Raw genomic sequence first — 9624 nt, forward strand, 5'->3', positions numbered from 1 at the left:
CCAGCGACGGGTCGTACGACTCCGAGATCCGCACCTTGGACGCCAGCTTCGACAGTGCCGCCAGCTGCGCAGACGTCTTGTCGGCGTGGGCCGCCGAGCTCGATGAGCCCGGACCCAAAGAGGCTGCCGCCGCCGCCGCTGCCGCCGCTGCCGCCGCACCACCACCGCCGTTGGCCTTGGCCCCAGCCGACGGCGCTGCCGCCTTCTTGCGCGGGCGGTTCATGGCGGGCAGGGGCACGCTACCCCCAGTCGCACCTGCGCCGCTCCGGGATGCCGAGCCGTTCCTGCCCGCCTCGGGCAGCACGACCGAGGCGAGCTGCCGGGAGCGGTTGAACTGCTTGGTAAAGTCGCCCCGCGCCATCTCCCAGTCGGCATCCTCGACCCGGCCTATCCGCGTCAGATCCTCGTCCTCCGAGTAGTCGTCCCGGTCGTCGTAGTCCCGGTCGTCGTGGTACTCGTCATCCTCGTCGTCCTCGTCGATGTCCGAGTTGTCGCGGACGAGCTCACGGATCTCGTTGCGCTGCTGCGTCGTCAGGTCCTGCGTGTCGCGGATATGGTGGAGCTGCTCTTGGTACTGCTGTTGCGGATCGCCGGAAAGCAGGGCCCCCTCGTCTGCATCGTCGAACTGGGCGCTCGCCATGGTCGTCCCAGGAGATGCCCGTCGGTAAGGCCCAGCTGCGAACGGAGTCTCTGAGGTCGAGGGAGCGTTCGATGAGAAGAGCGAACGATGCGTCGGCGTCGAGAACGTCGAGGGTATAGGATGGCAGGGATGCAGGTGGCAAGGCGGCTGGAAGCTTTCCCCACTTTTTAGAGGCGCGCCTCCAAAAATTTCACCTGAACAGCAAGCAGCCTGACCCGACTCCCGGAGCAAGCGCTTGAAGGTGACCCACCACTCGAGTGAGGTGCGCACCTGAGTCTGACCTAGTCTGATACTCAGCAAGCTTGCAGCAGGCCTAGTGGTTCATCAAGCCTTGCAACAGCCACTCAGCTTCCAAGCTGCTGTACCGTCATGGCTGCTGAAGGGCAGTTGACAGCTCTATGCATGGATACCTCAGCTGTTGCAAGCCCAGTGTGTGCCACAATCTGCTCTCTTGTTAGAAGCTGCCACTTTGCAGGACACAGGTCAGTCTTCCAAGTTGAGGTGGGTTTTCCACTATGCAAGCATTGTGGGCTGGTGGTCCATCCAGGCCATCAAAACAAACACCAAGTCTTTCCCAATCAATCAGACTGACCAGCTCATAGTGCACACTCTTTCTCTCTCTTACACAGGTGACACCTGGAGAGCGCTGCAACTTTGCTCCTGGTCCGGTGATGGACCTACTACATGATGGTGCACTGTTGCAAGCAGTGCTTTGGCCTCTTCCCCTGCAAGAGCCTTTCCTGCAATGGCCGGTGCCTTGGCTGTACCGCCAACTACTTGGCCAGGAACTTAGTCAACGTCACAGAAGCTCGATGGAGAGCACTCATGCTCGACTATGACCGCAGGCGTACCGGCGATGCCATCACCTTTGACACCGCCCTTGTCCCTCACGGTCCCTTCCCGGCCAGGGCCCGCCTTGACAGGATCCCAGTCGAGACGTTCACCAATGCTCTCATCGACAGCACGATGGCGACGCTTGCGGCTTTTTACGGCGTGCGCGACTTCTTCCCAAACAAGGGACTTGGCAAAGGCTGGAGCGGCCTTTCTGGCCAGCTCAACGCTGCCAAAGCATTCTCACCGACTGTCAACCTTGTCGAGCTCTCCGTCATCCGTCAGGGCATCCTGGTACCGCAGCGACACTCTGTTGCCACCTGCGAGATGGTGCCATTGCATCACAACATCTTCAAAGGCAGCTCCCTGCAAGCTGTCCCCCACCATGCAACTGCCAATGTTGGGGCAGCTTGTTTTTGCAGTGGCAGATGTTCTGGTCAAGTTTTGCTTTCAGGTTGCTCTTGGCCTTGATCCAGTCCAGCAGCTTATTGTACTTGTTGATTGTAGCAAGCTCTTGCATGCCTGTTGAGCCAGAGTGCTTGCACATCCTCTTGATCCATCAGCAAGCAGGTGAAGCAGATCAGAACAAGATCATGCTTGCTTGAGAAGTGAAGGAGGAATTCACCACCCCTTTGTTGGCTGTGCTGGCAAGGTCTCTAGATGACCAGCCATCTTGCAACAGAGGACAGAAGGTACTTGCCTGTGCCATCATCTTGCTGGCACAGGTTCTTGATGCTAGCTGCCACCCTTTGCCCTTGTTGCTGCTGGTACATGCAGCTTGATGGTAGACCTGATTGATGCTTGCAGCAGTACATCCATGAGCTCATTCAGAACAACATGCTGCTGATGGGATGCATGAGGCTGACACTTGCATCTGCTAGACTTGAAAAGCCCCCTCCACTTGATCATCATTCAAGAGCTTGCTCCTGCATCAGGGACACTCTCCGCTTGGTGCCCTGCGGGGTGAATGGGCAGATCTGTCTAGCCGCAGATGTCTCGAGCGAACGCGCTCTGATTCGACAGGCTCTTCGAGACAAGCGCCATTGCGTTGGCCGTGCCCAGCGTACGCTCTGGAAGCCTGCGGACCTACAGCGGCGCAAGGAACCAGGGCAAACATCGAGGATGATGGCCGAGCTAGGGTATCCTGCGCATCGTCGGACGGCAGCATCTGTGCCGGGGACACAGAAAGCACAACACCGAGCGGGAAGCCAGAAGAGAGACGCGACAAACCAGCTCGACGAGGCCTGAAACCGACCCTTGGAGGCCAGATGTCGAGCGCCGCGCGACATCGACGGAAGATAGCGTCGGCCGTAGAGGGCCTGGAGGTGACACGGTCGCCGAGATAAGACCTCGATCATGAGCGAGGAAAAAAATAGGCGCGCGTGGACGAGGTCGGCAAGTGTGCCAATTTCGCGATCGACACGCATCGCAACACACCAGGATTCGACACGCATCGCAACACACCAGGATCTCTCAAGTCGGCATGGGGGCGCACTTGCGTCGTGCGAGACGTGTGGATTTTGATGCGGCGGCGAGAGCCGGATGGACAAAGTACATAGAGGGCGTGCTGGTGGCCCTGGGAATAGTGCGGTGGGGAAAGGCGATCACGGTGACGAGCGAAGTCGACAAGCTTAGGCCTCGAGGCCGGACTTGAAGGCCTCGATCTTGGTCTGGATCTTGGCCTTGCGCTGCTCGTAGCTGAGCTTGGTCTCCTTGTACTTCTTCGACTCGGCGGCCCAGTCCTTGGTCTTCTCGGTCGGCTTGAACGAAGGGTCCTCGCGGATCGCGGCGTAGGCGTTCTCGTAAATCTCTTCGAGGTCGTCCGATCCAATGTCGTCGGCCAGGTCTGTTGGCGACGAAGGAAGGCGCGGGGGAAGGCAGCAGACACATCTCGGTCAGTCTAGGGCCCAAAACGCTTGGGAAATCGTGTCTGGAAGCGGCAAAAGTCATCTCACACGACGAAAACGCTTTCTTGAACCTCTCGTCATCTTCTTCCTCTAGGCTCTCCATGTACTCGGCAACGTGGCCTCCGAAGATGTAGGAGCGGAGGAGCTCCGAGTCGAGCTCCTTGGACTCGGGGTCGTAGCCGGGGAAGCGCTTCTCGGAGTGAGGGATGAAGATGCCGCCGTCGGACGCGCCCTTGAGGGCGCCGAAGACGCGGGATCCGGTCGAGGTGCGCTTGAGGCCGACGTCGAGGTAGCACTTGAAGGGGCGGGGCTCGTCGTCACCGAGGGGCTCGGTCTCGGTCATCTCGCCATCGGGCTCAGTGACGCCCTCGTACTTGTCGGCGAGGCCGAGGATGGTGAGGGCGCGGCGGGCGACGAGGAGGCCGGTGGCGTAGGCGGCGGTCCAGTTGGCAAGGCCGTGCTTGATTCCGTAGCGAGGCAGCTCCTTGGACGAGGCCTGGGTGAGGACAAAGTCGCCCTGGATCTTGGCGTGGACGATCTGGCAGGTGACGTACTTGTTCGAGAAGCGAACGACGAGGCGGTACTTGGGGGCGTTGTACTTGTTTTTGGCCTGCGAGACGAGACGCTTGCGGGCGTAGTAGTCGGTCCTGCCCTCCCTACGGCGGCGGTACTTGACCTGGTAGCGCGAGAAGTACGAGCTCGACTTGACAGTCTTGGTGAAAGGCTGCGGGTGGGCGGACGCGGCGGTCGACGGCGAGGCGTGGGACAAGCGTGGCAAGGGTCAGAGGATGTCGTCGCGAGCGATGGGTGTTGGACGTCGGCGTGGCAACGTCGTATCATCGATGGGTCGTTGTAGGCCATCGAGGTCATCGTCGTCCGTGTGCGATGTCGGTTCTTCCAATTCGTCGCCCGGACAAGACGCCCAGGACCTCGGAGCGATCATGATGCCGGTCCGCGACCGATCCGTCGTCGTCGCCGTCGTCGTCGATGATGCTGCACTCACCATCTTGAAATATTCTTGAGGGGGGAGGGGGGACGAGCAAGGATGCTTGGTGGTCGGACAGGAGGACGTGCCAATGTCGCAACGGGTAGCGCCCGCGCCGCCCGCCCGACCGCCCGCCAGCCAGCGAGAGGATGCCGTCCTCCGGCACCGGACCCGCCTGCAGCCAGTCGCCAGGCTCAACTTCGAGGCAGAAGATGCCGGGGGCGCCTCTTTGCGCTGATTTGGAAATTTCGCCTCGAGGCCGGATCTCGGGGCCGAAAAGGGGCGGCTGCAGCCCCTGCAGCTCGGCCGAAGCTGCCAGCGACGCGTGACCAGCCCCAATCCTCGCAGCCGAGAGGAGCCAGGCGATTTTCGAAATTTGCACAGAGGAGGAAGCGGCAGCCCTCGACGGCGACGAGCACGGCGCTCTGAGGCAGATGCTTGCTGGCCTGGCTGGGCTGGGCTGGGCCGGGCTGGGCTGGGCCGGGCTGGGCTGGGCCGGGCTGGCTGGGAAGGGCAAACGAGCGGGCACGCAGGCCGGCACCTTCTCGTCGCCGCCGCCGTCGACGTCGTCTTGACTCTACCACGCCCACCTCCCCCTCATCCCCTATCCCAACCTCAAGAATCTGTCAAGGTGAGCTATTCGACATCGCCTCAGCGCCGCCAACAACTCCAGCACATCGCCAGCCTCCGTCCGGAATGGCCCCGTCGTCGTTGTGGTCGTCGTCCTCGTCGCCGTCGCAGTCGCCCTCGGATCGGTCCGGCGAAACCCGTCTCGACCCGCCATGATGCCGTAGCATTCCATCGACCGACCTTCGTCTCGACGCATTTGCGGCTCAGTTCCGCCCGCCAGCCTCGTTGTGATACCTGTCGACACCCGTCAGCTCGTCACCCCACACCTCTTCGGCCAAGGGCGCTCTTGCCTCGATCATGCATAGACCGCCGCTTGCTCTCTCCAGGAACGGATACGGAAGACCAGCTATGAGCGGTCGGGACGGACGGCAGGGAAACGTTGGGTTAGCGGACACGGCCTCAGAGCGGCGCATTCGGACGCGGAGAGCACGACTACGATTATGGGACGGTTCGGACTCAGCTGGCTGGGATCAGGACAACGGAGCCTTGATCGCATCCTCGCCTTGAAACGCTCTCGTGGCCTAGTAAAGCGTCGATGCAGCCTCACATCGAGGTTCGCTATCGAGGCCCCGGATGGAATCGTCCCGGCCTCGAGGCTCCAGTACCGTGACGCACGACACGACAACGACGACGACGGCAGCGACGACGGCGGGCCTGTTGCCCCACCTTGCTCCGTCCTCTGTTCACACGATTGCTTGAGAGCTCGTGCTGACTGTTCGGATTGCACATTGGTCTACCTCCTCTTGTCTGCCGGCTGGCTGGCTTCGCTCTTCGCTGCCGCTGCCGCTGCATTTGGCTCTATTCCCTTGCTGCTCGTCCTCGCTCTCCTCTCCCCCTTTTGCCCTCGCCTTTCCTGCGCTCGTCGTCGCTGACGCGTCTTACAGATGGGTGCCTACAAGTACGTCGAGGAGCTCCACAAGAAGAAGCAGAGCGATGTCCTCCGCTTCCTTCTCCGTGTTAGGTGAGTGCCTCGCGAGCCGCCGCCGCGATCCTCGACTATGGCGACGGCGACGATCGACGACATCACGGGACTTGGCGCTCACACCGTCGACTCGCTGCGCCCCTGTGCTCGTGCTCGCCTCGCCTCGCCCCGCTCCGCCCCTCTTCAGGTGCTGGGAGTACCGCCAGCTGAACGTCATCCACCGGGCGTCGCGACCTTCGCGACCCGACAAGGCTCGCCGCCTCGGATACAAGGCCAAGCAGGGCTACGTCATCTACCGCATCCGCGTCCGCCGCGGCAACCGCAAGAAGCCCGCTCCCAAGGGCGCCACCTACGGCAAGCCCGTGCACCAGGGTGTCAACCAGCTCAAGTACCAGCGCTCGCTCCGCGCCACGGCCGAGGAGCGCGTTGGCCGCAAGTGCGGCAACCTGCGCATCCTCAACTCGTACTGGATCAACCAGGACGGTGTCTACAAGTACTTTGAGGTCATCTGCGTCGACCCCAACCACAAGGCCATCCGCCGCGACCCGCGCATCAGCTGGATCGCCAAGGCCGTCCACAAGCGCCGCGAGAACCGTGGCCTCACCGCCACCGGCAAGAAGTCGCGCGGCCAGAACAAGGGCCACCGCTTCAACAACACTGCCAAGGGCGGCAAGAACTCGGTCATCCGCCACCGCGACACGCTCCAGCTGCGCAGGTACCGCTAAGCGGCTCGGCGGCGCACGTAGCGCGCCGCTCGTCTGCGACGGCTCCGGCATCCCTAGGCTCCCTCTTCCCCACCCTCCCCACTGTACAGCATCGTCCACACAAAAACACTGCCAACTACCCGCTGGCATCAGCACTCAACGCCACACCTATGCGCACCGCATCGTCACCCCACCCTCCTGTCCGTCTCCCTGCTGCGTCGATTCGTAGATGATTGTGGGGCCGGTCGTGTTTTGTTCTCCAGAGCGACAGCGTGGTTGGAAGGCTGTCGCTGATCCACATCGACGGCGTCCCTTGGGCGCAATGAGTGGGACGGCGTGCTGTTGGCAAAGCGACGGCGACGACTGGACGCTGTTGGGTTTGAGTGATGGTCAAGTGGAGGGGACCGCTGCGATTGTTGCTTGAAGCGCAGTCTAGCAGGCACGGGTGATCTTGCATCAGCTTCATGCAGAACATCAGCAGCATGTTGGTTTTGAAAGGGCTCATGCAGGCACTGCCACAAGCAAAGTCTTGATGACAACAATGACTATGGCCTGCATCAATGTTGATCAGCAAGATGATGGCACAGGCAAGGTACTCCTCTGTCCCCTGTTGCAAGATGCAGAGGATCTGATCACCCAGGACCCCAAGATGCCCCTGCAGCTAGCTCCTGATGCAAATGTACATCTTGGTGCACAGCTTGTAGCAGAGCTGCAGGCTGCAGTCAGGTGGACAGTTGTTCTTGTCAAGCCTGGCTCCAAGGGGGGAACCCCTGATGTTGCTGCAGACCTCAGCATGATTTCAGGTTGTGGTTTGCTGCCAACATGATGAGATGCCTTAGGGGCCCACCTGTTGCTGATGTGGGTGAGTGAAGTGAGCTTGTCTTTTGCACTTCTTGACGACAGGCCTTCAGTAGTGCCTGTTGCTCAGCCCTTTGAAACACCCAAGTTGAGCCAGGTTGGGTCGCGTCGAGTCGAGTCGAAAATTGCAAGCTGGCCCGACCGCCGGTGGGGTCGTCATGGGAAGAAGCCCGGCCCTCGCCTCGCCTCGCCTTCTCACCCCGCCTGCTTCTTTCTCGTGTCGCCCCTCCTATCCTCCCACCGCCATCACGCCGCGCCAGCTTGCACTCTCCATTTCGCTACACCACACGCCACCACCCTGACCCACGCAGGATGACGGACGACGCAGCGCCGCTGATTGTCGGCGTGGGCGGGGCGACGTGCAGCGGCAAGACGACGCTGTCCAAGCACATCCTGCGCCTTCTGCTCGCGTCGCACACGCCCTCGTTTATCCTGCACCAGGACGACTTTGCGCCACCGGAGGCGACGCTGCCGCTGCACCCCGAGAGCGGCGAGCGCGACTGGGACGCACCGCGCACCGCCATCGACTACGCGCGGATGCACGAGACGCTGCGCTACATCAAGACGCACCGGCGCCTGCCCCCGCAATTCAGCAGCCACGACCACCTCAACAAGCAGCCTCCCTGTCCCATCCCGTCCAGCCAGGAGCGACGGTGGATCGAAAGTTTCCGAGACGCCGCCGGCGACGAGGGTGACGAGGCCGGGAGGAGGAGGCGGGACGTGGTGCTAGCGGATGGGTTCCTGCTCTACTACGACGCGCGGTGCAGGGACGAGATCGACGTCCGGCTCTTTCTCCGGGTGCGGAGGGACATGCTCCTCAAGCGAAGAGAGGAGCGCAACGGCTACGCCACTGCCGGTGAGTCTCGGTCGTGGCCTTCCCTTTCAAAGGACGGCCATCGGTATGACAGAGCCATCCGTCTGACAGCCGCGCCTGCTCGACTCGGACGCCTCGCTGCGCAGAGGGGACCGTATGGCAGGATCCCCCGGGCTACTTCGAATCGGTCGTCTGGCCCGCCTACGTCGAGGCGCACCGCAACGTCTTTGTCGACGGGCAGCTCGACTCGGGCGCGCCCGCCCCGCCCGTGCCGGGACAGGAGCAGGCAGACGGCGGGCCGATACCGGACCTGGTCCTGCTCGAGGGCGACGAAGAGGCGCAGCCGCACTCGCTCCCGGAGCCGCTCCGCCAAGAGGTCCAGCACTGCCTCGACGCGGGCGAAGACGTCTCCGTGTCAATGGCCCTCATGGTCGAGACGGCCTGCCGCGCCATCCTCGAGCAGCTCACAGCGACTCGGTAGAGGCTCGCAATAGGATAGATTCGCAATCGCGCGCCGTGCCGCGACCATTGCGCTATACGATGACGGAACGAGGAAGAGGGGGACGGACCGTCGGCGCCCTACGTGCTACACCTTCCACTTGCGCATCCGTTTGGCGCCGCGGTTGGCGCCTCCACCGCTGCCGGCCTCTGCGCCGCCGCTGCCCGCCGATCCGGGCGCGTACCACACGTTCTTGTAGTTGACAGCGCCGGGCATCCGCAGCGGCAGGCCGGCCTCTGCCTGCTCGTCAACGTCGGCGCCACCCTTCCCGGCGCCACCCGGCCCCACGCCGAGGCCCGCCATCGAGGCGGTTCGGCTCCTCGGCACAGCAAAGGCGCCCGCAGCGCCGTCGGAAAACGAGGCGCGCTGGTTCCACCCAAAAGCCTGCGAGCCAAAGTACTGACCGCCAAACGCGGTCGACGAGGGCGTGGGAGGATACGGCGTCATGGGGCCTCCGATGCCGCCGGCGGGTGTCATGGGGGATGCCAGCAGCGGGTCGAGCATCGGGAAGCCGGACGGCGTCGATGTCAGCGTGCCCCGCCGGGAGCGCGACAGCGGCAGCGGCGTCATCATCGGCGGAGGTGCGTCGACGCCCAGGATCGACGCCGGCGTGGCAGGCGCGCTGACCTTGTTCTTGAGCCGCAACGTCAGGCTGGCCCTCGATGGCAGCTTTGGCGTGGCAAACACGCCGTCCGATGGATGACCGCCTGCCGCCGCCGCCGACGACGACGATGGCTCTGCTGCTGATGCATACGGCGAGTCGCCCGAGCGCGGGCTTGGCTGGCCGCCGACTTGCTGCGAGCGCACGCCGCTTGCGCTGCTGTCGCCCGCGTG

The 9624-nt window shown here is 62.8% G+C and overlaps 5 protein-coding genes across 5 annotated transcripts in view; 2 read left to right on the plus strand and 3 right to left on the minus strand.

Moving 5' to 3' along the window:
* The window catches only part of PFL1_04619 (uncharacterized protein), a gene marked incomplete at both ends in the record, with an annotated part of 2662 nt that extends 2022 nt beyond the window's left edge, over positions 1 to 640 (minus strand). The window contains one exon of the mRNA XM_007882145.1: positions 35 to 640. Within this exon, the coding sequence (XP_007880336.1) occupies positions 35 to 640 (606 nt within the window). The remainder of the gene's footprint in view (positions 1 to 34) is intronic.
* A 2462-nt stretch (positions 641 to 3102) lies between these two features.
* On the minus strand, positions 3103 to 4384 carry PFL1_04620 (uncharacterized protein; the record flags this gene model as incomplete). The annotated part of the gene is made up of 3 exons (XM_007882146.1): positions 3103 to 3317; positions 3427 to 4102; positions 4382 to 4384. The coding sequence occupies 3 exons, from the start codon at positions 4382 to 4384 to the stop codon at positions 3103 to 3105; spliced, it is 894 nt and encodes a 297-aa protein (XP_007880337.1).
* Positions 4385 to 5877: 1493 nt separating this feature from the next.
* PFL1_04621 (uncharacterized protein) lies at positions 5878 to 6640 on the plus strand (the record flags this gene model as incomplete). The annotated part of the gene is made up of 2 exons (XM_007882147.1): positions 5878 to 5954; positions 6103 to 6640. 2 exons carry the CDS (start codon positions 5878 to 5880, stop codon positions 6638 to 6640), a joined length of 615 nt encoding a protein of 204 aa, XP_007880338.1.
* Positions 6641 to 7789: 1149 nt separating this feature from the next.
* PFL1_04622 (uncharacterized protein) lies at positions 7790 to 8772 on the plus strand (the record flags this gene model as incomplete). The annotated part of the gene is made up of 2 exons (XM_007882148.1): positions 7790 to 8333; positions 8438 to 8772. The coding sequence occupies 2 exons, from the start codon at positions 7790 to 7792 to the stop codon at positions 8770 to 8772; spliced, it is 879 nt and encodes a 292-aa protein (XP_007880339.1).
* A 105-nt stretch (positions 8773 to 8877) lies between these two features.
* PFL1_04623 (uncharacterized protein) overlaps positions 8878 to 9624 on the minus strand; it is a gene marked incomplete at both ends in the record, with an annotated part of 1805 nt that continues 1058 nt past the window's right edge. Inside the window, one exon of the mRNA XM_007882149.1 lies at positions 8878 to 9585. Within this exon, the coding sequence (XP_007880340.1) occupies positions 8878 to 9585 (708 nt within the window). The remainder of the gene's footprint in view (positions 9586 to 9624) is intronic.

Source organism: Pseudozyma flocculosa (assembly GCF_000417875.1).
Source record: "Pseudozyma flocculosa PF-1 unplaced genomic scaffold scaffold00015, whole genome shotgun sequence".
Classification (NCBI taxonomy): Eukaryota; Fungi; Basidiomycota; class Ustilaginomycetes; order Ustilaginales; family Ustilaginaceae; genus Pseudozyma; species Pseudozyma flocculosa.